The sequence below is a fragment of the Microcebus murinus genome, chromosome 12 (genome assembly GCF_040939455.1).
Source record: "Microcebus murinus isolate Inina chromosome 12, M.murinus_Inina_mat1.0, whole genome shotgun sequence".
Taxonomy (NCBI): Eukaryota; Metazoa; Chordata; class Mammalia; order Primates; family Cheirogaleidae; genus Microcebus; species Microcebus murinus.
In genome coordinates, this window is record NC_134115.1 from 92,845,618 (window position 1) to 92,872,394 (window position 26,777).

Here is a 26,777-nt window from a genome sequence, read left to right on the forward strand (position 1 = left end):
GCTGGGGGCAGTGGCACAGGACGCAGTAGGGAAAGATGGTGGCCTGGGCAGGGGGTGGCGGAGGGGACACAAGGAGGCCAGGTGATGGGCGTGCCGGAGGAGCCAGACATGGAGCAAGATAGGTCCGGATGCCAGCGGGGGTTTGGGCCTGGACGCGGAGAGGCTGGGGTTGCCGTGGCTGGGTGGGGGGCAAGGCAAACCAGGGCCATCGGGGGCCAGCTTCAGGCAACACTGGGGGTGTGCCTGGGGGCCCCGACATGGAAAGGCCTGGTGGGAGAAGCCACTGAGAACAGAGCCACGGGGAGGCTGGTCGTGGCAGCTGCCAGTGGCTGGGGCAGACGGGGCTGAGCCCCGACCAGGGCTGGGCCTGGGGGCTGTGCTCCAGGGCATGGGAGGGGACCCAACAGCCTCGGGGATTCTCTGCAGCACACACTCCAGGGAGGGGGGGCCTGGCTGCCATCTTCACAGCGGGATGCTAGTGCTCAGAGGATCTAAGGACACTGCAGGTCTTGGCAGGGGGGGTGTCAGGACCTGTGCCCCCGATAGGCCCCTGGATGACCCCGTGCGGCACGTGGATTCAGAATCCAGCCACGTCCCAGCGTGGCCCTCCACAGGGCCCCAGGCTGAGGCTCCTCCCTCCTGCTGCAGGGTCTCAGCTCCGGGAACCAGGGGCTCGGGGGTCTGCAGCAGACAGCCCTGCCCCAAGCACCCGCCTGGGCTCCTCCGGGGACACGGCGGGCTCCGGTCCTCTCCTTGACGGCCCCGAGCACCCGGCTGAAGCCCCTGCCCCTCCCCCTCTGGGTGGCTGGACTCCACCCCCCACCCCCCATGGCTGCAGCTCGTGATGACGCTTGCTCCACGGAGCCTCCACGCCGTCCTCTCACGGCAGGGGCTCTGTAGCCTTGTTCTGAAGGGACTCCCGGGAACGGATGGAATGTTCCGGCTTGCGGGGGCGGGCTGCGTACAGGCGCAAGGCTGCAGCCTGGTGGAGCTGTGCCCACACGGGGACTGTCCCCTCTCTGTGGGGGACAGAGACTGCTCTGGCCCCGGAACACGCTGACCTGGAGGGCCCGAGCCTGTGTCTCCAGGAGAGAGGGTGAGCACGGCAGCCCTGGGCGGGCACCGTGCCCACGCCTGCACAGCTGAGGCAGGCAGGCAGCTGGCAGGGCTGGCCCCCAGGCCCTGGGGGCAGGGGTGGTCCTGACATTGGGGCCAGGGGCCCTCTGCCCAGGGTCCTGAGACCAACCCACGCGGCGGCGCAAGGCCTGGCCCTGCCACTCTGCGGGACGTGCAGGAGGAGGAGCCCGCAGGCCAGGCCCCGAGCGGGGCAGCCTGAGCCTGTGCAGGCAGCGGGGCGGGTGACCGGGCTCCCACGGCGCTGGCAGCCCCCAGAGCAGGACCGGGCAGCTGCATGCGCGCTGATGGGAGGCGGCGTGACCTTCCCGTGAATGGGATTAATTACACGAAAGCCACACGAGTTCCGCTTCCTCCGGAAAACCGATTTTCCTCTTTAATAGTCCGCCTCCGCCACTCCCGGCCTGGCAGCCGCTCAAATTAGAGCACAGCTGCAGCCCACCCGAAATACGACGCCTGACACGCGACAGGCGCACCGCCGCCCCGAAACGCCCCCACCCGCTCCCGTGCCCGCAGGGCCTAGCAGGCAAAGAAGTCGGGGAAGATGCCGTCCACCTCGTCCCGCAGGGCCAGGCCCGAGCAGCCCAGGTCCGAGCCCCAGGGCTCTAGGGAGCCGTCCTGGAGCTCCTGGCAGCCCGGCTCGGGGTCCTCCAGGAGGCCAGGCTCGGCCCCGTCCGGTGGGCTGCTCCTGGCCCCGGCCCAGGTGGGGGCCCCGCATCCTCTGCCCTCCAGGGACCCTGGAAGCAGACGGAGACGTCAGGGGAGCTCCAGGGCGCAGGGGCGGGTAGGTGGGACCAGAGAGGTGCAGGCTCCGACCCCTGCCCATCTGCCCTGCCCCTTCCGGAGGCTCTGCACACCTGAGACAGGGACACCCCCCCCACCTCGTCCCCTGGCATGGAGCCTGTGACCAGGAGGGCAGATGACACCTGGCGGCCCTGCTCCAGGCCCAGGACACCCGCAGGGTCAGAACCGGGAGGGTGCCCCGCACACTACAACCGGGGAAAGTGGATTCTGGACACATCACACAGCCAGACGCCTTTGCAGCCAGTGGGGGCTGGCCGGGTCTAGCCAGCAAAATGACACGGGGTCCCACGTGCCACCAGCCCCAGGAGTGGCAAACACACTCACACACGCAGACCCACAGGCGCACACACACCCGCACACACACCACCCGCCCTCCTGCCAGTCACCCTGACAACCAGGCACCCGCAGAGGGAAGGGGGGGCTCAGACGCAGACCCCGGCACCCCGTGTCACGCAGCCTGCCGGGCCTGGTCCCCCTTGCAGCCCCGTGTCAGGTGATGGTGCGGGAGGAGGCGGCCCCAGACGCAGCCCCGCTCACCTAGCCACCAGTCGGGACTGGCGGTCAGCAGGAAGGACGTCCTGTCCTCCCCGTCGGAGCCCGACGCAGACCTGAGGGCGAGAAGACCCCCGGGCAGGCTCAGGCCCTAGAAGGCAGAGGCCGGGCCCGAGTCCTAAAAGGCGGCTTCTGAGTCCAGGGGGACCAGGGCGCTGCCCCCCACCGCCCAGGAGAAGCCGCCAATGCCGCCCGGCACCTCCCATCCCACCCGGGCTGCCGGCCCCGCCCTGCCTTCCTCCCTGCCCACGCCCAGCTGGCCGCGCCCGGCAAACACACGCTCATTCCACCACCAGCCAAAACAAAGGACAACAAGGAAGACAAAAGCGTTTTCAGAAACCACACTGAGCACACGGCGGGCCTGGCCCAGCTGAGGCCTCAGCCCACCTCCTGCGGGCACCCCAGACGGACTCGGGGGCGAGGCCTTCCCAGCCGGTGCTGGGGGGCCAAAGCAGACAGGAGGCGTGACGGCACATGCACACGCGTGTGCACACGCACCCGAGCACCCACCTGGGGTCCGGCACAGGCACGAGGGCCTCCTCGGCCGGCCCGCCTGGAGGAGTGGCAGCCCTGGCCAGGGGCCCCGTGTGGCCCAGCCAGCCGGGGGCCTCTTCACTCATCACGGGGCAGCGGGGCCAGGGCGAGGGTGGCCCTGGGACCTCGGTCGGGCCTGCGGGCTGGGGCGCCAGGCTGGAAGGCTCTGTGGGAGTCAAAGCGGGTCGGCCCGGCCCCACAGGCTGCCCCGAAGTCCCCACAGTGCCCAAGCCCAGTCCCCTCATGCCAGCCAAGTGCCTGCCCAGCCGCCCGCTCCTGCAGGGGACGTGTGGACAGAGGGCAGCTCAGAGCGGGCGGCAGACAGGCACCCAGGGAGAAGGCGACCACCCGGAGGTAAGGTGCCTGGCACCTGCGGTCAGGGGGCTTCCTGGAGGTGCCAACTCTGCCTTGGGTCAACTGTGTGGGGCTCAGACCTGGGGACCCTCCCGGTGCTGCCTCCCTAACCCAGGCTCTGCCCTCTGACCTGTGCCCTTGCCCTCAACCTCTGCACCCTCGTGCCTTGGAGACCCCGCCTCTGGCACCAGCCCTGCCACGGTGGGCACATGGGCCAGAGAAGGCATCACAGAGGTGCCCTGCAGGGCCACCAAAGAGGGATCTTAGCCTGGCTGTAGGCATCGGGGAAACCAGAGGCAGCCATGGGCCAGGAGGGACCCCACTTCCCAGAGCAGAGAGAGGTCCCAGGGTGGGCAGGATGCAGAGGACAGGCCCAAGGTTGACGCCGGCCGGGACACCAGGCACCCCAGCCTGCCTCCTTCCCCTCTCCCCTGCCGTAAGCCTGTCCCGCCTGCCCCTCCTGGACACATGTCCTTTACAGGAAAACCAAGTTCGGCCCGAGGGTCCCTGCAAGGTCAGCCTGGACAGATTTTTCACATACGTAAGGCTGACAAAAACCTTGAACCCGTTTAGAGTCATTGTTCTCAGGGTCAGAACAAGGTCTGGCCCCAGCCGGCCAGGCCCCCAGGCCCAGGACCCCACACGCAGCTACGCTCACACGTGCACTTACCAGGGATCGGGGGTGGCCTGTCTAGCACCTCGGACGACCCCATGGGACCCTCGCTCTCGGCCACGCCCAGGGCCACACAGTGCGGGGCGTCCCCCTGCCTGGACAACAGACACAGGCAGGGACTCTGAGCCCCACGGGAGGGACAGACACCTGACCCCGGGACCAAGCACGTCCTAAAAGCACCCGTGTGCCTGGGGGTCTGACGGGAACACGCTGACGGGGACCCGGGGCTGCCCCCACCTTCCCAGCCCAGGGACACAGAGCCCCCCACTGCGCCCCCACCTGGGGCCAGCTCAGCCCAGCAGCGTCCACGCAGAGGCTCTCTGCCCGTGCCCACCCAGCCCTGCCCCTCCCCCCAGCTCCAGAAGGTTCCAGCTGCTGGCCCCGGCCCCCCGGGGGTAAAAACAGGCATGTTTAACCCCACAGGCGGACAGTCCTCCAGCCTGGCCACCCATCATTCTGAAAAGGACCAAATCACCTTGACTTCAGGAGACCCCCACTCCTGAAACCCATGTAGGATGGGGGTCCTACCCAGGGAGGGGATCCAGCGCCTCTCAGCGACCCCATGGAACAGGAGTACCAGGTACCTCCCGGGCCGCCACCACCACAGCCGGGCACATTACTGGCTGTGCAGACCCAGCCAGGCCTCCAGGCCTCCCCACTCTAGGACACGCTGGGTGAGGGCCTTGCATCTGCCACCCCCGGGGGGTCCCAGGGCCCTGCAGGGTGGGCCAGGGGGAACACTAACAGAGTCACGACAGGCGCCCCCGTCTCGGGGCCCGGCGTGCCTGCGGGGCCCTGATGTGACAGGGCCAGCTGCACGACGTTCCTCTGCAGTGAGTGCCAGGTCTCCCTGGAAGGAGCAAGAACCTGGAATTTAAACAGACAGATGAGACGGTGACAACGCGGCCACTGTCAACCCGGAATCCCACAGGAAAGGCAGGCTGTGGCCAGACCCCGGGGCCCAGATGTCCAGCCTGGGCTCAGCCCCCTGCTCAGGATGGGGGTGGGTGACAGCCAAGGCTGAGAACACCACTCGGAGGGCTCCCTCTTCCCAGGGGCAGGGCAGGCCACGCCCACCCGAGGGCCTCTTGGCAAACGCTGAGACCCCACAAAAGAGAAGATAGCCCCCCCTAGACCCCCGTGGGATGGGGAGAGAGAACAGAACCCACTCCTGGCCCAAGCGCAAGATGATGATCTGAGCCAGTGCTCAGCGGAGGGACCATGGGGACCCCAACTCTCCCCCAAACCGGCATCAAGCTTTGGGACAAATGACCCATCCAAAGAACAGAGGGGTGTGGGGAGGAAGGCGTGGCCGGCCCCACCCTGCCCCGCCCAGCAGACAGACAACAGCAGGCGGAGTCTGAACAAATCGGGTGGGCGCTGCGGGGATTGGAACCAGCCGGGCCCTAGAGGCCGGAGGCAGGGTCACGCTGCCCCCAGGCTGGTGAGATGTCCCATCACCGGCTACTCCCCAGAGCACTGACCAGGTCCGTCCGCTCACAGCTCTCCGCGCCAGGCACCAGCGCGCGCGCCAGCCGGATGAACTGCACGGCCATCTCCAAGACCGAGGCCATGTCCTCCCGCCGGCCAGCGAAGCGGGGCAGCAGGGCGCGCAGGCGCTCACAGCTCATGGAGATCCGCTTCCTGCTCCCCGGCAAACGACAAATACCGTGAGCAACCTGCGGCCTCCGCCAGGAGAAAGGCCCGCAGCGGTACTGGAACCCGCCACGCAGCCACCCTGGGGCTACAGAGGCAGAGGGTCAGGAGCCCAAGGCCACCCAGCTCGCCACGTGGTCTGCGCCCTCCGACCTCATCAGGCACAGGGTGGGCCTGACCGCGGCCACAGGCTGCGTAGATGTTTGCAGCCGTTCCCCCAGGCCCGGAGCGCCCCTGCTTTGTGATGTGGGGAACCAACCGGGGGTCACAGGCAAAGTCAGGGTCTAGAGGGTCCCAAACGCACAACCTCGGGAACCCAGGGCTTCAGGCCAAAGCAGCTGCGTGGCGGCCACGTGCTAGCTCTTGCTTAAATGGAAACACACCTCACAGGTTGTACCAGTACGCACTCCTGGTCACCACTACAATCTAACCCCCACCCCCTTAAAAGCCTCCGACCCCTGGGGCCCGCCACTCACCGGCGCTCCCTCTCGCTCAGCACGTTCCGCGGGAGGCCAGGGCTGGGACCCTCGGCCACCGGAGGGGCTGTGGCGGGGCCCGAGCCTGGGGCAAGGTCCTCGCGGCAGGACAGGGCGCCCGACGGGGAAGAGGAGCTGCCGAGAGCAAGGGCGCCGGGCTGAGAACCGGGGACCACCAGGGTGCGGGCGTCTCTGCAGGCTCGGGCGAAGCCTTGGTATCCCGGGTACGCGCGGACCCCGGCGCCCCGCCGCGCCAGGGCTGGGGTCTGGCGGCTCTGCCCAGGTGGGCCGCGCGGGGAAGACCGGAGACTCGCAGGACCGACGCTGGCCGCCCCCACACAGTTCCTCACCTGCATCCCCCCGAGGCAAGGACTTGGGGTACCCCGGCGTCGGGCTCAAGGTCCCGGGACGCCATGCACGTCGCTACCACGGGAAGCTCCTGAAGCCCAGAGACCACCCCCCACCCTGCTCTCGCGTGCGCCCCGCCCAAGGCTCTGCTTCCCACCCAATCAGCCCCGGCCCCGCCCACGCTGGGTCCGCCCCTACACGTGCACCGGCCCCGCCCACGCCCCACGTGGCTGGCAACCCACAGGTCCCTCCCCCAGAGAAATTGCCAGAAGCTGGAGGTGCGACCCTTGCAAGTCGGGGCTGGGCGTCCTGTCCGCGCCCTGCCCTTCCCAGTACGGTCTGCGCGCTCCCACCCGGGCTCGGGCTCTGCCCACCTGCCGCCCTCGGGTGCCCCGAGTGACGTGAGGACGCGCCCCCTCCTTCCTACCTAGTCCGGGAACTGTGTGACCCGGATCCCTCTCCCCCAAATCTCATCCTCGTGCGCGGCGCTCCGCTTAAGTGCAGGGCCGCCACCCGCCCTACTGGGTCGCTGGCATCCTTGTGGTCCTGGCACCGGGGGCCGCCCGGCCCAAGCTCCCGTGCCCTTGGCCTGCACCCGCGCCCGGCCCCAGCTCCACCAAACGCCTCGCCTCTGGCAGGTCGGGACAGGTAAGGTCCAAACGAGCAGCGCCCCGTGAGGCGCGTGCCAGCCGGCTGTCCCTGTTCACCTCCTGGCTGAATGTGGCTTGCAGAAGTCCCTGGATAAACTGTGGGATGAATGCCGGAGGGAAGGGGAAGGTGGAGACGCGTCCTTGCCCAAAGAGGTGACCCCTAGAGGAAGCCAAGGACCGGGAGGAGAGCAACATAGGAAGGGGGGGTGCTGAGACTGCATCCTCCTGGGGACAGGTGCCGGATGAAGTTGCGCGGAGGGGACAGCTCCATTCCTGACAGTAGCAGCAAGAGGGAGTCTGCCCAGGGTGCCCCAATATCCAGCGGAGGAGGCGGGGCCCAGAGGCGGGTGGAAGGAGCAGGGCAGCGCCGAGGCCGCTGCAGGGGGGGCGTGATGCGCTGCATGTGCCCCCCGCTGCTCAGCCTGGGCCACTCACAGGGGGGGCTGTGGGTGGAGGCCTGGGGGTGCAGCCCGGATGTGGAAGGGGTGGGCAGGAAGTGGGGGCCCGGCTGTCTCGCCTCCCTGCTTCTGGCGGGGGTGGGGGTGGGGATGAGGGGCGGGCTGGCGCTCTGGGCTGGGCTCTGGCAGAGTGGGGCCGAGTTCTGGTTTCTCAGCAAGCGTATCAGACTCCCTCCTGCTGAGGGCACCTGTAATTACCGCTGATCCGTCACAGCTGCGTTGGGCACGCTCCACAGCCAGAAGGGGCCTCCCAGGAGCACGTGTGAGGGGCCAGAGCCCTGCCTGGGGCGGTGCTACCAGGACCCTCTGGGGGAAAGCCCCCAAGATGCAGGACTGCACCTCTTCTGGGGACTTGAGAGTGTCCTAGACCCCTGCCAAGCCGCCCCCCCCCCAAAAAAAAGTCTGTGTTCAGCCTACTGTCTCCCGGAGGCAAACAGGGAAGTGGCCTCAGGGGAGACTGAGGCTGCCACGCACCAGGAAGTACACACCTGGAACCCTCCACACTGGCTCACACCAACCTCAGCCCCCGGTGGCAGGCTGCGTAAGGACCCGAGGCCTTCAGAGGTCTGTGTGTGTGTGTCTGTCTCTCTCGTTGCTGCAGCCCTGGGTTACAGACCGACACAGTGCCAGGGACAGCACTCTGGGCTCCCTGGGGCTGAGGCCATCTGAGCCAGGTGACCTGTCCCAGGAGTATGCACGTGTCTGGAACGGGGGCTGAGGCCAGATCTCTGCTTCCGGCTGACCTTCCCTGGGGGCAGTGGGTGGGCTGCGGCACTTGAGGTCGGGGTCCCTCCTCACTGCCTGTTTGGGCGTGCTGTGTGTGCGGGGTGGGTGAGAGTGCAGGGCTGGGCACCAGGTGGGCAGGGGCAAGTTGCCGTCGCCCCCCAGGCCCAGCCCAGTGGGTTCCTGCACAGGTGGTGCCCATAGACAGAAAACCTCGCAGGGGCAGCTGCCCAGCGGTCGAGAGGCTGGTTTGTGCGTGAGTGACCGCGTCCTGACCGGGTGCTGCGCAGGGGCGAGGGCCGGCCAGGGGAGGTCAGAGTGGAGTTGCCCAGCCCCCAGAGCTGGCGCCCTGGCTCCAGCATTTAAACCAGAAGGGCCCCGAGCGCCTATGCACCCACCCCCCCACGGAGCCATTCCAGGTACGCGTGGCTGGGCGGCGCGCTTGGGGGTTTTTGGCCATTAAGTGATCCCTCTTGTGTTTTGGGGTCTCGAGGGCTAAGAGCGCCGTGATGGGGGCGGGTCCCCGGTGGCGAGGCACGTGGTCCGCGCCTGAGCCAGAGCCGCCGCAGGTCCCCGCGCGGCCGGCAGGGGGCGCGCGCGGACAGGCGCCCGAGCCCGACCTTGGAACAGAAGACGTCTTGTGCGCGCGAGCCCGGGACGGCTCCGGGGACCTGGGCTCGTGCGCGCGCACCCGGGGCGCCTCTGGGGACCTAAGCTCTGTCCGAGTCGCCGCCCGCATGCCGCTCCCCGACGGGGCTCGCAGCCCCGGGAGCGTCTGCCAGGGGGCGCGTGGCGGCGGCTGCACCAACCAGAACTTCGAGTTGGACGCCGGCCCTTGCGCCCCCAGGTACGGCCTGCCGCGCCCTCCCCCAAGCTGGAGACCCTGGTCGGAGCAAGCGCCACCCCATGACCCCCTCAGCCCCGAACCCCCAGGCCCAGGGCCACCCACCCCTTGGACCTTGGAGTGCCCTCCCGACAGCGTGGGGCTCAGGGCACCCCTGGGGGGGTGGGGCTCTGCTTGCGGGAGGTGCTGCGTCCACGTGTCTGTACTCTGGAAGGGGGGCGGCCATCCTCAGGGACTCTGGGCGGTGGGAGAGGTGGCAGGGAGGCTGGGGGCCCTGCCCCTAGGAGGCTGGAGGGGCTGGGGACAGCGCCTCCCACCCTGCCCCACCCCCGTCTGGGGGAGGGTCTCTCTCATCCCCCCTGTGTGGGGTGGGCCCTGGTGGGGCACTGGGGCCAGGGCCCCCCACGCAGTAGAGCTTTTAGGGCAGCCCTTCCCAGGAAGACGCCTGACTGGGCAGTGGGGTGTAAGTGGGCTGTCAGGTGGGGCCTGCGGCCCTCTCGCCGTTTCCCCATCCCTGGGAGGGGTCAGCTGAGAAGGGCCGGAGAAGGTGGCCGGAGCCAGCAGTGACCTGGCGGTTAAGGCTGGGGGGAGGGGATGAGCACCTGACAGGCCAGAGGCCTGGGTTCAAGGCCAGGTGCTACTGCTGCCCGTTTCCTCTGTGAGACTCAGTTTCCCCGTGTGTAAGATGAGGAGGTGGATCATTTAGGGTCACGGTCTTTTAGGGCCGTTTCTCCTGAGGACCAGACTGGAGGCAGGTTTCCGACCCCAGTGCCAAGGGGCAGGGCTGGGTCCTGCGTGGTCCTGGTGGGCACAGCGGGGGTGAGGAGCAGGTGCTGGCGGTGTCTTTGGGAGGGGGGGCTGCTCTGGGGGGGGTCACCAGGTGATGTTTGCCTGCCTGCCAGGCACAGAGCACGTGGCCCCAGGGCTCCTGGGTTGTGTCCTCACCACGGTGGCCCTGCCGTCTCCCTCCCCAGCCTGGTGTCCCCCCACCCCCAGCTATGTGGCACCCAGCTGGTCTTGACCACCTGCCTCAGGCACGGTGGGAGGGCCGTGTCCTCAGGGTCTGGGTGTCAGGTCCCTGGTCATGGGTGTCATGGTCCTCAGGGTCATGCCTCAGGCCATGTCCTCAGGGTCTGGGTGTCAGGTCCCGGCCTGGTGGGCTCAGTCCCCCCAGGCCTCCGTGTCTCCCACCTGGCACTGCCCGGCTACCCAGGGGCCCCTGTCCTCCCCGCTGGTCTGAGCTGGCCCCTGTCCCTGCAGAGATTCACGGTCACACTGCAGGTAGAGCAGCTGTCAGGGCTTGGTAGGAGTCAGCAGGTTGGGTAGGACCCCCCAAGGGAGGCCCAGGCTGGGTAGGGGCCCCCCAGGAAAGGTGAGGGTAGGTGAGGCACCCCCACCCCCAGAATATAAGGTTTGGGGAGGGAGCAAGATCTGGCCTGGGCTGGGAGGGGGTAGCTGAGCTTCCGGGAGGCCGAGGCTAGAGGCTGGGGAGGTGAGGCCTGTGCAGGTGGACTTTGACAGGCAGAAGGAAGTGTCTCAGGCAGAGCCGCCAAGTGGGTGAGGGCAGAGAGGCCAGGCAGCAGTGGTCAGAACCCGGAGCTTGGGTGCAGCGGCCTTGGTGCCTGCCTCTGCTGCCTCAGGGCCCAGGCGTCTGTCTTCTGTAGGTGCTGGAGCAGTGCCGGGACCCCACCCCCCAACATCTGCCCCAGTCCACACCCGCAGCCCCTCCCAGTGGTGCTCCAGGCTCACCAGAGAGGAGCTCTTGGCCCTCCCCTCCCAGGGGGCTTCACCCGGCCCCCCACCCCTAGCCAGCTCCTTAGAGCCCCCCCCACCCTGGTGTGCCAGCTCCTTCCCGGCCTGGCTGCTCTGCCCTGGAGGTGGCAGCTGTTGCCGGGAGGGGCCCCGGTGGCCCTGGCAGCCCCAGAGCCAGGCAGTGCCCGCCTCCTGCCCGGCTCACTTCCTGGAAGAGACCCCAGCCCGGCCCCTCCTGGGTTGGCCAGTTCCCAGCAGTCCTGCTCCCCATGTGGGCCTGGGACGGAGGCACAGGGATCTGGCCCTGCAGGCAGCAGGAAGTGGCCCAGGCCCATGGCAGAGGTTCGAGGGCCGAGGTCCAGCCCGGTCCTAGCTGGCAGAGGGGCCCCGGGGGTGGCCAGGCCTTAGCTCAGGACAGAGGTCAGAAGGGCTCCGGTGAGTCTGGGGAAAGGCAAGAGGGGCTTGGCGTGTGGGCTGGGTGCCGGGTTAAAGGGGGTGCTTCAAGGGTGTGCTGAGGCCACCACATGCGCCCCAAACCGCCCCCACCCGTGGGGCTGGCAGGACAGAGGCAGGGTGGGGCCCTGGGAAGGCCCTTCTCAGGAGGAGCCTCAGCTGCTCCTAGACCCGGGCAGGAGGGGGCAGGTGGCAGAGGAGGGGGCCTCGTGAGGGCACCGCTGGGCAGGAGGACGTCGCAGGCTGGTCTGGGGCAGGACTGGGATTCCAGGGAGGAGCAGAGGGCCTGGCGGGGCCGCGGGGTCGTGGGGCGGGTCCAGCTCAGTACCTGGATGCAGCAGCTGTGTGAACTCCTTGAGCCGCTGCACCCCTCTGAGCCTCGGTCCCCTCCACCGGGTACGGGAACGGAAGCGTCTACCTCCGACGGTTGTGTTGGGAGCCCGTGGCGTGCACACGCGCGCACGGAGTTCGCAGAGCCGCGAGGACAGCGCAGGCCTGCAAGCGGCATGGTTGGCGCTCTGGTAAGCGGCTCCGCACAGACTCGTGGGGCTGGAGCGAAGCGTTTGCGGGGTGTTCCCCTGAGCCCGGTTCTCAGAAGTGGGGTTTCGGGTCAGAGGAGTTGCATGGCCGCGTTAAGGCTTTTGCCCCGGTGCCCAGCGGCCCCTGGCGGCAGCGCCTGCACACCCCCCCCCACCCCGGCCCCCCTGCAGCCGCGGCCTCTGACCCCAGTGCAGGAAGCCCCGGCTCCCTCCAGGGCTCTGGGTCCACCCCGGCCCATACGGGGGCTTTCTGGAAATTGTGTGTTCTGGTCCTCTTTATTATCGTGGGGCGGGCTCGTCCCCGGACACCACCGTTAGCCTGTGCAGGCCGCCCGGGCCCTGCGTGGGCCCAGCTCAGGCCCCTCTCGGGCCGGGCGACGGGTCTTCGTCCTGGATGGCTCCCCTGGGCCCGCCTCTCCCCGTGTCAGGTGCCTTCGGGGCTCCTGCACCGCCGTCCTGCCCTGTGTGACAGTGACGAGGCCCCTGCAGCCTCTGCTGTCTTGGGAGAGCTGCCGCCTGGCTTCCCGGCTGGCGGAGGGGACGCCCAGGAGACCCCTGGGGACCTTGGGGAGGAGGGTCCTTGTGGCACACCAGGGCACAGATACGTTTGTGCTGCTTTTTTTTTTTTTTGAGACAGAGTCTTGCTTTGTTGCCCAGGCTAGAGTGAGTGCCATGGTGTCAGCCTCGCTCACAGCAACCTCAGACTCCTGGGCTCAAGCGATCCTCCTGCCTCAGCCTCCTGAGTAGCTGGGACTGCAGGCATGTGCCACCATGCCCGGCTAGTTTTTTGTATATATTTTTAGTTGTCCGGCTCATGTGTTTCAATTTTTAGTAGAGACAGGGTCTCTCTCTTGCTCAGGCTGGTTTCCAACTCTTGACCTTGAGCGATCCTCCCGCCTCAGCCTCCCAGAGTGCTGGGATCACAGGTGTGAGCCACCGAGGCCGACCCATTTGTGCTGCTTTGAGCGTCCCCGGCAGGGGCCGCCGCCTCCTCCAGCTGTGGCCCCACGTCGCTGCCCCGGCCTCCCCACCCTCACAGCGTCCACCCCGGCAGGGCTGCCCCCGAGGTCCCCATACACACTGGCTGCAGGATGTGCTGCCTGTAGGGTGGGGGAGTGGCGATCGTCACGTGTGCAGTCCCTGGGCGCCTCTCGCAGCTGTGGCGTGTCAGGCCAGGGGTGGGGAACGAGGGCAGCTTCAGCCGGAGGACGAGATGTGGCCCGTGGCAGGGCCAGAAGAGGGGGCCCAGGCACCCCTTGGCCTTGAGATACAGACGTGGACTTGACCCCTGACACTGAGTGACCCCTGCACCCCGCTGCCCACCTCGGGGTTGGGGGCAGGTGGGGAGCCCCCCGGCGAGGCTGGGGCTGGGAGCCACAATTCCCCGTGGCCTCTGCCCCCCCAACCTTGGGGCAGCCCACGCCCGTGGCCTCTGCCCACACCGGGGCCCTCCTCTGCCCTCGGGTGGCTGGCGCACAGCGCTGCTCTGAGCGCCAGTCTGGACCACGCTCCGGGTGACTCCCGCTCACCGACGTGTCCTGAGCGTCCACACTGGACCTTGGCGTGTCCCGGGAGACTGCGGCGAGCAGCTGCCGTGGACGTGGCCACGAAGCCCTTCCCCCAGGAGGGGCATGTCACCCGGGGACGCCTGCCCCCAGCTTCTGGGCAGCTTGCACAGCTCTGGCTTTTAATTAACGTGCAGAGGAAGCGTTTGGTTTTTCTGCCGTGGTCAGCAAAGGGCCGTGCGTCTCCACTTGCCGGGCACCGAGCCCGGCACTTGCCGCCCCCGCCAGAGATGCCGCAGCGCCTGGCGCGGGCTGCGCTGGGCGGAGCAACCGAGCACATGCAGGCGGGTACACACACGTGCACATGCACGTGCACATGCACACACACACAGTCACAGAGACACACACGCACACAGACATACACAGACACCCACATACCCACATGCAGACACGCAAACAACATGCCCACGTGTACACATGTACATGTTCATGCACATACCTATGTGTGCACTTACATGTTCACGGTTACATGCTTGCACACACGTGTTCCCAACCCCGGGTCCCTGACCTCTCTGTCAAACATGGCTCTCCAAGCTCCTGAAAACTTTGAACTGTGAGTAAACAATTGAGGAGGGGTTTTAGGAGCGGAAGCCCGCCCCTTACGCAGAGGGAGCAGCCTCGGGACGGCCGGGTTGAGCCGCACAAACCCGAGGGGAGAATGCAGCCTGGGCAGCACAGCAAGACCCATCTCTACAAAAAGTAGAAGACTTTGCCAGTGGTGCTAGAAATGGTGGCGCACACCTGCGGTCCCAGCTGCTGGGGAGGCTGAGGCGGGAGGCTGCCGGGAGCTGTGAGGACGCCACTGCACTCCGGCCGGGCGACAGAGCGAGACTCTGTAAATTAAGCAAGAGCGTTCTTCCTGGGGCTTCACTTGTGGGCCCTGGGGAGCCAGCCCCCGCCTCTCCGCGAGGTGACTCGAGGCGCTCTCTGCGCCGCAGTGTGGACGAGACGCTGCCCTGGACCTGCGGCCACCAGCGCGTGGGGACGGTCCCCACAGCGCCCGCAGGCTGGGTACCCTGGGAAACCCACCCCTCGTCTGGGGTTCTTTGGAAGAGGTTGTGTTTGGTTGTCATGGGGACCCCGCTGAGCATCTGGCCAGGCTCGCGCCGGCCGGCTGGCAGGCACACGTGTGCTCGGGGCGCCTTGGCGGTCGCTGCCGGCCGGTCCTGAGCTGGCGGCCCCCAGGGCTCCTTGTAGGTGACGCTCTGTGCCGGCCGCGCTGGGCGCAGGGGGAGCCGTCCCCGGGCAGGTTCCAGGTCGGGACGCCCGTGGGGACGTCACAGTCAGGACGCCAGTCCTCGTGGCTCATGGTGCCAGCCGGCGGGGCATCCTTTCTCCGTTAGTTTACCCGCCTTTTTCGTCCTTTGAGCTGTCACTCGCCCGTCCCATGAGTTGCGTGTGTGGTTGCTCTTCTTTCTGACGCGGACGGGCAGCGATTCCTGCCGTGTCGATGATGTTTTTTGTTAGACGGTACAGTCTAACAGTTAGACAGTTAGACAGTTAGTACTTTTGCCGAGACGTAGTCGGTTCCCCTCCGCCTTTGGCGTGTCAGACGAGAGGCCTCTCGGCTCTCGAGTTTCCGTGCGTTCTCCGGGTCCCGCCGTGCTCGGGGCTGCGGTGTGGGGTCCAGGTTGACCCTGCCCTGCAGATGGCTGCCATGTGCCGCGGCTGCTGGGGCTGGGACGCCGGGTTCCAGCGCCGGCCCCGCCCAGGCGAGGGGGCGGGTGACCGGGTTAACGAGGGAACGGGGCCGGGCAGGTTACGTGAGTTCTTGGCGCCTCGACTTCCCCATCAGCAAAACGGGGAGGACGTCGTCCCACCGCACAGGGACGCCGAGACCCAGCGAGTCGGGACGGGGAGCTGCTGTCGCCCAGTGAGCAGTGCCGACCCCTCCTCCGGCCCCCACCCCTGCCCGGGCTCCAGCGTGAGCCGGGACCTGCGGGCGGCGCTGCCGTGTTCCGCCGCCACTCACTGGGCTTCCCAGCGCCAGCCCCCGGTGTGGCCGTGAGTCGGTGCCGGCAGCCCCGGAGAGGAGCCCTTCCCTGCCGTGCCCCCCATGGCTGCAGTGGCCGCTCTCTCGCACACGGAAGACAGGACGAAGTTGTCACACAGTCTGTGAAATTGTGGGATGACGGCGCTGTGCCCGGCAGAGCGGACTCGCTTCGCCCGTCTGCTCAGGGGACGGCTGCTGCTTCCCAGCACCGACAGCTTCCGAGGGACGTGGTAGGAGCGTCCCCCGGGGCAGGGGGAGCCGCAGGTCCTGGGTTTTGCAGCTGCCGCGTGCAGGGTCTTTTCCCGGCGCCGCTGTGCACGCGCGTGCAGCTTTGGTCTTGCCATGTGACACTCCTCGGCGTGGCAGCCGTTTTGGACGTCCGATCTGATCCTTTCTCAGCCGATTCCTCTCGGGTTTTCCCGGTGAGCGGCTGTGCCGGCTCCAGACGCGGCCCCCGTTCTTCCTCATCCCTCGTGAGTCCCCCTCCACCGTGGAGCCCAGGCCGGGCGTCCACTGCCGCCGCGGTCCCCGAGTGAGTGGGGCTGCCTTGCGCTTGTGATGCCTGCAGCATCTTTGTGGTCGTCCGGTGAGCATGGGCGGCTTCAGTGCAGCCCTTCACACGAGGAAGTTCAGGCCCAGAGAGGCCAAGTGACTCGCGCCGGGCCGCCCAGCCAGGACTGAGCTGTGCTCACATCGGCGGGGCCCTCAACCTCACCGTGGGCCCGGTGCATGCGTGTGTGCCGTGCGTCCCAGCGAGCCCGTGGGGAGAGCAGGGGCTGGGAGTGCGGAGGGGTCTGCTCTGTCCTGTCAGCTCTGCCTGGCTCCAGGGGGCTTGAGTCCTGCCACAGGGCGACGCCCACACCTCGTCCCAGGGGCGGCAGAGGCTGGCAGGTGGACGCCTGGCTTAAGCCGCCAAAGCAGGAATTTTTGTAGACCTCGGCGATTCTCTGGCAGGGCGTCACACAGAGGCCAGGGTCGCAGGTGTGGGCTCGGGGGTCTTGGACATCCTCCCTGTGTCCTGGCAGCTGTGCCAGGCTCGTGTTCCCGGTCCACCTGCACCAGCCTCTGTGGGGACCAGACGGCCCCCCCCCGCCTCGCCCCGCACGCCCAGCAGGTCTGGCTGACGCAGGTCTCCCAGCTCCAAGCAGCCGCTGGGCCCCGTCCTCCCCGGAGTGGGCGCCTTTCCCGGAGCCCCCCAGGCCCTGGCGCTCGGCCAGCCCAGCAGTCAAGCCTCTTCAAGGGTTTTGGCTCCGCAGGGGGAGCCGGCCGCTGCCAGGAGGCCTGCGGGACGCCTGCTCACGGCCACGTGCTCACTGGTATGGTGCACCCCGAGCACAGAAGGGTGTCTGCCCGTGTCACCCTCCCCAGGCCACCTCTGGGGTACCAGGTCCTTCTGCACTTCCTCCCCCCACCCGTGTGCCCCTGCGGCCTGTCCGTGGGCCCCGAGTCTGGGCCTCAAGGCCAGGAGAGCAAACCCCGAGCTCAGCAGCTGGGGTGGGGGGAGAGGCAGCCGCACCTGGGACCGCCGTCCCCGGGGTTTTGCACAGAGAAAGGGCTTTCGTTAGGAAAGGGGCCAAACGGAGAAAACACGGGCCCCACCCTGGTCACAGGGTCCCCCACCTCCCCGAGCCTCCCCGCGGTCCCGGCCGGCTTGTGACTCGGGAAAAACATGCAGCTACGCTGATGCAATTAGGAAAATGTTATTTTTCAAACGCTGCCAGATTCTCGAGGTTGAACCTGTGACCCATGAAACAGGGGGCAGGGTGTTGGGCCAGCGCCTGCCACCTGCGGCCACAGCCTGGGACGGTGCCTGGCATTTCTAGGCCACTGGAGGATGCGTGGGGGCATGGGATGGGCACTGGGTGGGGGGCGCAGGGGACGTGCCCGCGCTTCCCGCCCGGTGGGGAGAGAGGAGGGTCTCACAGTCTGCCCCGCTGGGGACCTGGGCGTGCCTGGCAGACTCCTGCCTGCCCCAGGCCACACGAGGCCTCTCTGTCTCCCCTCCGCCCCCCTGCCAGCCTGGGCACGGGCAGGCCTGGCACCAGGGGAGAATCCCCCCTGCTGCCCCTCAGCGTGTCCCGCCCTCCCTGGTGCGGCGGAAACTCACAGAGATGTGGACACGAGACGGGGGAGGTGCAGGAGCCCTGCCTGGTCCTACAGTTCTGTGACCACTGGGGACCCCCTTCACCTGCTCGGCCCCCGCACCCCAAGACTCAGGGGACCCCCATCTGGTGACACTAGCGGGCAGCCTGGGACCCAGAGGGCCTGACCCCCGTGTTCTGCCAATAGGGGCCTCTGGAGCCTGCTGGCCACTCACCCCACCCTCTGCACTGAGGGTCTGTGTGGCCGCGGGGGGTCCTGACCCTGGGGGACGGCTGTGCAGCCCTGGTGAGGACCGAGGACCAAGGGGACGGGGCGGCAGCAGCAGGGAGCAGGGGCTGCCCAGGCCGTGGTGGGGTCCAAGGAGAGGGGGCGGGACCAGGGCGTCTGTGTCCCTCAGTGGCCGAGACGGCTCCCGCCCCCTCCTCCCCCGCAGGGCTCTCAGAGGGAGCCCCGCCCCCGCTCCTGCCCCAGTCGGTCTCCCCGGCAGGTGCTGCCAGGCCGCCCGCAGGTCTGTCGGTCGGTCTCGTGGCTGGGGGCTGAGGGCCGGCGTGTGCCCGCAGGCGGCCCTGCGCTGGGGACGGCAGGCGCCCGGACACCGCCCGCCGCAGGATGAACGACCTGGACTCGGAGGTGCTGCCGCTGCCGCCGCGGTACCGCTTCCGGGACCTGCTGCTGGGCGACCAGTCCTTCCAGAGCGACGACAGGTAGGGACGGCCGCCGGGTCGGTGCTGTCCGCGGTGCTGAAGGCCGTGCCATGCCGCGCTCCCCCAGGGGGTGGTGCTAGGGGAGTACCTCCCGGGAGGGTGCCCGGAGGGTGGCACGAGGTGCTCGGTGCCGGGGAGTCTCCCCGAGATCGTCCGGCGGGTGGTCCGCCCTCCCGAGTCTGCACCCAGGGCCCCCCCGTCCCGCAGCTTTGCCAGCGGAAACCTTGGGGGTGCAGCCCCGCGGTCTGGCCGGGGCTGCTTTGCTCTGGTCGGAGCCTGCGGGGGGGCCTGTCTGTCATTCACGGGGGACAGTGTCCTCCAGGATCATGCCTGGCCGTTCGTGCAGAGTGGCAGTGTCCTGCCCCCTCCAGTTCTCCTGTGCCTACGTAGCAAAGCGAAACGAGCGTGCGTTTTTCTGCAGAGCAGGCAGGACGAGCCGTGGGCGTCACTCCTGTGCCCGGGCTGGCGGGAGGTGGGAGGAGACGCTGCTTCTCTCTGCCTTTCCCTGCACAGCTGTCTCGGGCAGACACCCGGCAGGCACTCGCGCTCCACCTGCCTGCCTGGGGGAGGCGCCTGCCCGTCGTCTGGAAGAGGAGTGCTGGAGACTCTCGGGGGAGCCTGCGGCTCGGGTCAGGGGCGCTCCCCTTTAGCGTGGGGGCCGACGGCTTCCTCCCGCCACCCCCAAACCCGCCGCCGCCACCACAGGCAGAGCTGCAGGTTCCCCGGCAGGGCGATTACTCAGGCTGGCACAGGAGGGTGCGTTCGGCCGAAAGCCGCCGGGACACACGCCGAGCGTTCGGCGCAGCCCACGGCTGAAACTGCAGCCGAAAAGAGAACCGCGAAAGGACCCTGCGCCCAGGCGCTGGGAAGGCGCGTGGGGAGTGACCTCAGAGTCACTCTGCCCTCCAGCAGCGCGCTCCCTGCCGGACCTCCGGGCTCTCGGAGCCAAAGGCTTTCACCCACTCAGGGGCTGGGGGCAGGTCCTGCCTCTGCCTTTTAAACCCGACCGGTTTTCACCGGGTGATTAAGAGCTGGAGCAGCCAATGAGCCGTGTCGGAGCGTGTGCTCCAGGTGCAGAGCTGAGTTCACCTGGCTGCTCAGGCGCGGGGGTGGGGGGAGGCAGGCCCCTATGGCGGGGGGCTCTCCTACCCTGCCGGGACACCCCCCCCCCGCCCCAGGCAGGGCTGGGGGCTTCCCGGGGCCAAACCCTGTGGACTCGACATTCTTGTGCGTCAACGTCAACGGCGGCCTCTCGGCTGCTCAGCTGGGACGAGGCTAGTCCTGGAAGGCAGCGTGGGAGATCTTCCGACGCTGGGCAGGAAGCGGCGGCGTCTCTCCTGATGGTGCCGGGGCCTCTGGGTGGCGGCTGTGGTTGGCATAATGGCAGGGCTGCGTCCCCCGGCTCTCAGCGGCCGATGGTGTCAGCCACGCGGCGTGGGCATGCCTGGAGAGAGCTCTCCTGGCCGGGCCGGCAGGGGGCCCAGACCCTCCCCGTGGCTTTCCAAGCTGTGGTCCTCCGGAGACGTAAAACCGAGAGTTCACCGCTAGGGACTCCTGGTGCGTTCGGAGACCCTCACTGTCAGGAGTCGGCCCCCAACCCCGGCAGCCACCTGGGCCCTGGTTTGAGGGGGACGCCCCTGGTGTGCTGGGTGACGGGGTTGGAGCCGGACTGCAATGTGTGCGTGGCTGCGTGGCTGTCGGTCCCCCGAGGAGAGACACACGTGGCTGCAGAGCGTCTGTGCTCCCCCCCACACACACACGTCCTTGTCTGCCTGTTGGACGTGACTCGAGTCGCCGTGGCCGCCTGGGTGCTGGGGAGACGCAGGGCACCAAGGCGGAGCAGTCGTGGGGCCTGTCGTGTGGCGCTGGCTCGGGAGCGGGGCACTGGTGTCCACGGGTGTGGGGGAGGGGAAAGGCCCCTCCACCTCTTGCCCCAGCAAGGAGGCCAGGCCTGGGGGGAGCGGTGGGCCCTGGCGCACCCAGAGAGCCCAAGGTGGGGAGGGATGGCCGAGGCCCAGCGAATCCGCCCCGCGCCCCATGGAAGCTGCAGGGGCCCCGTGAGGCCCCGTGCCAGCCATGCAGGGCCCTGGGCCGGCAGCCTTCCGGGCGCACGGGAGCGGGGAGGAGGGGGCCGGCAGGCGTGTCACCTGCTGGTGGACCCAGCCCTGTGTGGCATCATCACTGTGCACACTGGACACTCAGGCCCTCCTGACGGGGTGCGGGAGGGGAGCCCGGACCTCAGGAACGGCTAGGACTCTTGGTCTCTTCGCCAGCCCGGCGGCCTCTCCTCCTCGACCTGCTAGCAAAGGTGGGGCAGGAGCCCCCCCTCCAGAAGGCTTTCTTTTTCTCAAACTTTCTTTGCCCCAAGGGGGCTGCCTGGGCAGCTGTGGCAGGTGGGCTGGGAGGAGGGGGAGAGGAAGAGGGAGGGGGAGCAGGTGCTGAGTCTGAGGGGTGGAGCGGCCAGAGGGCCCAGCGGGCAGCGCCTGGCCACACCTGCCCTTGCACCTGCAGGCCTGAGGCTCTGCAGGCTCTGGGCAGAGATGGGGGGGGCAGGGATGGAGCGGCCCAGGCCCACACGGCCCCCGGGACTGGGATGGTGGCCTTTAATAAGGGGACGTCTGGGTAAGGGGGAGCCCCGCTCAGTCTCCAGGTGGGGACACCCAGCCACTGGCATGGGGCTGGCGCAGAGTGGGGTCTGCACACGAAGCCGCCTGCCCCAGCCCTCCCCTGCCCTCCCCTGCTCCGCCCCAGCAGGCTCCATGGGGAGTGGGGGCTGCTGCCCTGCTCCTGGCGGCTGTGGGTGGCCGTGGGCTCCGTGTTCTCGGGGGTAGAGCTGCTTCCAGTGAGTCACGGCAGCCTCAATGCCCGTGGCCTTGGGGGAGGGAAGAGCCGAGCTGCCCACGTGGGCGGACGAGGCTTCCTGCCGGGCGGCCGCTCCCGGAGGGCCGGAGCTGTGAGTCAGCCCTGCCAGGGGAGGAGGGCAGAGTGGGGAGCTCGCCCCTTGGGGCCAGCGGGGTCCTAGGCGGACACTCCCCTCCACCTGCCAGGCCAAGGCCCTCGGCAGTCCCGAGACGTCCCACTGCCCGTCCCCACCAGAGCCACCTCCATGTCCTGGAGACCCACGCAGGCGCCATGGCCACAGACTCTGGGTCCCCCTTCTGCAGAGGGGTTAGCAGCCCCCCAGGTGCCCAAGGGCTTTGGTCCTTATGGGTGTCCCCATGCTCTTGGCTCTGGGTGCCTCCTGCTGCCCCTGGTCTGGAGGTGCAGCCCCGGCCGTCCTGAGCCCCCCAGGCCCCCCAGGCCCCGGAAGACACTGTGCATGTTGTGGGGGGAGCAGGCTCTGGGCGGGGACACGAGAGCCACACCCCAGGATTGTCTCCCAAAAGGGGCAGACTCGCCACAGGGAGAGCCCTGGTGGGGAGGACCGGGGTGGGGGTGGGGGCAGGGGGCAGAGGCCACGTCAGGGTCTCCCGCACTCCCAGGCTCTGCGCACTGGCCAGGCGGCCTAGGGAAGGGTCAGGACGCCCCTGCCCCGGGGTTTGCTCCTGGCTGCTGCCCAGGCTGAGCTGGCCAGGACAGCACCCTGCAGGGCGCGAGGGAGGGCGGGGACACTGCCCGGAAGGCCCCGTTCCGAGAGTGGAGCTTGACCTGGCTCCCTGGCGTTTGAGCAACAACAAATGTTTCTCCACATGGACGAGCTGAGAGGTGGGAAGACAGGCAGGACCCAGCGTTGCCAGGAACCTGGGGGCAGCCGTCCCTGCCTGGAGGACGGGGCCCCCGGCCCAGCAGGGGCAGGGCTGGACCTCGCGCCCCTGGGGACAGGCCAAGCTCCTTTCCTGGGGTGAAGGCCCCACCAGGCCTCCAATCAGGAGTCGCAGGGAGGGGGTGTCTCTAAGGATGGCCCCACCCCCAGAGCACTCACCGGTCACCATTAGTGACTGGGCCGGGAGGTGCGGTGGCCCTGGGCGTGGCTGGGTGAGGCCTCTGTGGAAGATCCCTCCAGAGCGCAGGAGCCTGCTAAGTGCCCCATCCCCCACCGGCTGGCCTCACAGGGAGCAGGGACCACTGCAGCCTCCTGCCCTGGGCTGGGCTGGCTCTGCTCACACTCCCTGCCCCACCTGCCCAGAGCCACCAGGTGCTAAAGGCGCTAGCAGCTTGGGGAGGGACCTGGCACTGTGACTCCGCTCTGGGGTGTTCTGGCAGCACGGGGGCTGGGCTGGCGGAGCCTGCGCCACCCTGCACCTGCTGGGGGTGGGGGTGGGGTGGCAGGGAAGGAGCCCCTGGACCCCGGCCCTGACTCAGAGGTGCAGCTCCAGGTGCATCTGGGGTGTGAAACCGAAAGCGACAGGCAGGAGGGGGGTGTGGCCCGGCCTGTCCCACAGTGAGGGTGGGACGTGGGGACACAGCTGAGAGTCTAGGGGACGGTGGTGGTATGCCAGGCAGCAGAGGTTTGAGAACAGGGCAGGGAGCTACGGGGTGGGTGAAGGCTGAGGTGGGACAGCAGCGGGTTTGGGAGTCATGGCCCAGGGAGCACCTGGGCCTGAGAGGGTTTTATGGGGACCCATGGGAGCTCAGACAGCCCTGGAGGGCGAGGAAGCCCCCACCCCGTGCCAGCCAGGCCCCAGGGCGGGGCCGTCCTGCTGCGAGCAGGGTGGGTCTGCCCCGAGCACCTCCAGTGGAGGCAGGGCCGCTGTCTGGGGGATGGGCACGCTCATAACGGACTCACATGGCACCAAAATAGTTTAGGTAACCAAAACGTTGGTGCCCCGTGATATCCTGAAATTGAAAACGATAATATTCGTGAAGTCCTCCATAGCTTTGGAATGTTTTTTTTCCCTAAAGGGTCACACAAAGTATTAATATTAATTGTAACGTCTCGTAATTGTGATTATTAGCATCCTGCTCACAAGCAAATGCATAATGGGCACAGGACGCTGGCGCAAATGTGTTGCTTTTTGATTCTTAAGTGAGTGAGCAAACGCCACGGCCCCATCAATTGCCAGCCACGTCCGGGGCGGGTCCTGGTTGGCTGACAACATGCCAGGAAGCGGGAATGGCGGAAAAGAGGCTCCCCTGGGGCCGCCCATGGTGGGGAGGCGTTGGTGAGGGCCCCCCAGCCACCCAGGGGAGCAGAGGCGGCCAGGCCAGGGGAGGTCGTGACAGCAGGCGGGACTGGCGGGGCTCCTGCACCCCGGAACACGGTTCTGGGGAGGGCACCTCCCCTCTGGCCCCCGAGAGCCAGCAAGGGGCTGGGAGAGGCCTGCAGCTCGAGTGGACCAGGGAAGGGGGCTGAGGACGCCCCAGCTCTCCCCATAAGCGCCTCGCGGGCAAGCAGCCCCCAGGCAGACCCTGGGCCTCAGCTCCCCTAGACCTGGATGTGGGGGTCTCTGGGGGCAGAGCTGGCCCACCCCTGGGAGCCTGGGGGCGGGTGTGAGCCCCGACCCCCTACTGTGGCCAGGGCTGCCACCTTGGACCCCAGACCTATCTCCCTTGACCCCTGGTCCAAGCCTCAGTGGGCCCCTTCTTACATGCCCACCTCGTGGAGGCTGTCTGGAGGGCAAGGCGAGGTCACGCCAGGCAGGCAGAGCTGTCCTGCCCTGCGTGTGGACCCCTGGGAGCCCCCCTTAGAGCCCAGGGTGAGACTCTGGGGAGGCCTCACCCTGCCCCACTCCCCTGGTAACTGGCTAAGTGATTTTGCCATTTGCCCCCAGGGCCAGGCAAGGGTGGGGGTGCAGGGGGAGCCCAGACCAGGTCTGCCTGGGGGCGGACCCCTCCTGTGCCCGGGGGTGGCTGTGGTTCCCTGGAAGGCAGGTGTGGTGCCAGAGGTGGCCCTGGGCCAGCGCCCAGCCCCCCATGCAGAGTGTGCTGCCCCGCCCCCGATCGCCGGCAGGAGGTGGGGCCCCTGGGGATCCGCCCTTCCCAGCTGGCGGGATGCTGGCCTGTCCCTGTCTTGGGACCTGTGACGAGGGCCTCACATGCAAAGACTGAAGATGTGGCTGAGGATTTTGAGGTGGGGAGGCCACCCTGGGGGGCCTGAAATGCCATCTCCTTGCAAGAGGGGGCAAAAATGGTTAAACTGGTGGAGTTTGTGTTATGCAAATTTTACTATCAAAAAATAAAAACCTTAACAGAACTAAAAAAAAACCACTACCAAGAGGCTGCGTGAGGTTGGAGGCGCAGGGTGGGGCAGTGGCCACGGGCCAGGGCCACCTGGGCCACCAGGAACTGGAGGGGGCGGGAGGAGCCCCCGAGGGACTCCGAGGCCTGGGGCACCTTGATTCGAGCCCAGGGATACTGACTGGGACTGGTGGCCCCAGGCCTGAGAGAGAATAGTCCTGCTGTTTTGAGCCCCTGCCTGGCGGCCCCCGACAGTCCTACGCCTGGAGACCCCATATGTCCAGAGGGAGAATGAACATTGGGACAAACGCACCTCGCTTCTGTCAGGGGGAGAAAAAGACCAGCAGCGGCCACTGGGGTGGGGGCCGTCTCCCCACCCCTACCTTGGGTGGCCAGGCCCTTCCCCCCACCCCCCACCCATGCTCCCCGGGGGTCCCACCCTCCCCCGTTAGGAAGTGAGACCCCAGAGCCTCGCCAGGATGCAGAGCCCGCCGCGCTGGACTGGGAAGGGCAGACGTCAGGACACCCGAGACACTCGCACTGTGCCAGGTGGGGAGGGAGGAGGGGTCCCCCTCCCAGAACGTGGGGAGACCAGGGTCACACCCGTGGGGCCAGGAGAGGGCTGGAGGTAGGCGGGCCAGGGCTGGGCAGATCCCGGCAGGAGCGGCCGGCGGTGCCGGGGAGATGGCTTCGTGTTCCCATGTGCCCCGTGTACCCCGCGTGTCTATGGCAGGCTGTCCCGTCTAGGAGCTCGGGGCCCCGTGCAGATGTCACGGCCACCAGCCGCTTTCATCCGGAACAGCAGCCATCGGGTGTGGCCCTCAGACTCCTGCCCTGCCCCGGAGACTGGGAATAGGAGGCGTCACACCAGGACTGTTACGTGATACAGTGTGAGGGGGTGCACTGTGACCCCCCAAATTTATACACTGAAGCCATAACCTACAGCACCCTCAGAATCGGGCTGTGCGTGGGATGGGGCCCTCGCAGAGGTGATCAAGGGACAACGAGGTCACTGGGGTGTCCCCGCACGGCAAGGGCAGCTGGGGGGCAGAAGTGCAGGGAGGGATAATTAAGGTTATGGATCAGCTGACTCCGAGTTCACCGGAAAGGTTGTCAGGGGCAGAATCCCATCACAGGAGCTTCTGAAGTGGGTGTGCCCAGGCTGGGGGGCGGAAGAGGCTGTGAGAGCGCTTGGAGGCCCCAAGGCGGCATCTCGGCTTGACGATGGGGCCAGGAGCCAAGGGGTGGGGGCCCTCGGGAGCTGAGAGCCGCCCCGCCGGCAGCCCCAGGGAAAGGGGACCTCAGTCCTGCAGGGAACGGGAGTCTGCGGGTTGTGCACTGAGCCCGGCAGTGGATTCTTTCTTTATTTTTAATTTATTTATGTTTAATTTCAGAGTATTATAGGGGTGCAGACGTTTTGGTTCTGTGGATTGCTTTTATACAGTTTGAGTCAAAGGTATAGGTGTGCCCATCACTTGGACAGTGTGCGCTGTGCCCCTCAGGTGTGGATTTACCTGTGCCCATCACCCAGATAGTGTGTGCTGTGCCCGTTAGGTGTGGATTTACCTGTGCCCATCACCCAGATAGTGTGCACTGTGCCCGTCAGGTGTGAATTTACCTGTGCCCATCACCCAGATAGTGTGTGCTGTGCCCATCAGGTGTGGATTTACCTGTGCCCATCACCCAGATAGTGTGCACTGTGCCCGTCAGGTGTGAATTTACCTGTGCCCATCACCCGGACAGTGTGCACTGCACATGTCTGGTGTGGATTTACCTGTGCCCATCACCCAGATAGTGTGCACTGCACCCCTCAGGTGTGAATTTACCTGTGCCCATAACCCAGATAGTGTGCGCTATGCCCATTATGTGTGGATTTACTTGTGCCCATCACCCAGATAGTGTGTGCTATGCCCATTATGTGTGGATTTACCTGTGCCCATCACCCAGATAGTGTGCACTGCACCCGTCAGGTGTGGATTTACCTGTGCCCATCACCCAGATAGTGTGCACTGCACCCGTCAGGTGTGAATTTACCCTGGCCCTCCTGCCTGCTGGGTTTCCGTGGATTTCGCTGCACCCAGGGCTCCAGGTGGGAGCCCAGCCCTGCCGCCGTTTGAGCTCAGCCTCAGGAGACCCTCAGCGAAGCCCCGCCTGGGCTTCCGACCCGCAGGACTGAGGGATAATAAAGGGTGTTGCTTTAAGGTTCCAGGCTGGTGGCAGTTTGTTACGCGGCGTGGGTCGCTAACACACCTGGCCTCTGGCCCTGCGGAGTGTTCCACCGTCTTTCCGTGTCTGGGGCCCCTCTGTGGGTGGCTCAGCTTGTGCTCGATGCAGGTGAGAAACAT

At 67.4% G+C, this 26,777-nt stretch overlaps 2 protein-coding genes across 2 annotated transcripts in view; one reads left to right on the forward strand and one right to left on the reverse strand.

The window, feature by feature from the left end:
- Positions 1-1,482: 1,482 nt before the first annotated feature.
- Positions 1,483-6,618, reverse strand: SOHLH1 (spermatogenesis and oogenesis specific basic helix-loop-helix 1). Its single transcript, XM_012782088.3, has 8 exons — positions 6,534-6,618; positions 6,184-6,318; positions 5,536-5,695; positions 4,797-4,918; positions 4,049-4,146; positions 3,001-3,190; positions 2,476-2,546; positions 1,483-1,871 (listed from the first exon to the last, which is right to left on the reverse strand). The coding sequence occupies exons 1-8, from the start codon at positions 6,596-6,598 to the stop codon at positions 1,654-1,656; spliced, it is 1,059 nt and encodes a 352-aa protein (XP_012637542.1). The 5' UTR covers positions 6,599-6,618; the 3' UTR covers positions 1,483-1,653.
- A 2,452-nt stretch (positions 6,619-9,070) lies between these two features.
- The window catches only part of KCNT1 (potassium sodium-activated channel subfamily T member 1), a 59,216-nt gene continuing 41,509 nt past the window's right edge, over positions 9,071-26,777 (forward strand). Inside the window, exons 1-2 of the mRNA XM_012782084.3 lie at positions 9,071-9,209; positions 18,172-18,315. Of these exons, the coding sequence (XP_012637538.1) occupies positions 9,100-9,209; positions 18,172-18,315 (254 nt within the window). The 5' untranslated portion in view covers positions 9,071-9,099. The remainder of the gene's footprint in view (positions 9,210-18,171; positions 18,316-26,777) is intronic.

Coding starts and splice junctions, on each gene's coding strand:
- SOHLH1 (XM_012782088.3), bottom strand. CDS start 6,598: ATGGCGTCCCGGGACCTTGAGCCCGACGCCGGGGTACCCCAAGTCCTT. Junction 6,319..6,533: donor CTTGCCTCGGGGGGATGCAG/GTGAGGAACTGT, acceptor TGCTCTCGGCAG/CTCCTCTTCCCCGTCGGGCG. Junction 1,872..2,475: donor CAGTCCCGACTGGTGGCTAG/GTGAGCGGGGCT, acceptor GTCTGCTTCCAG/GGTCCCTGGAGGGCAGAGGA.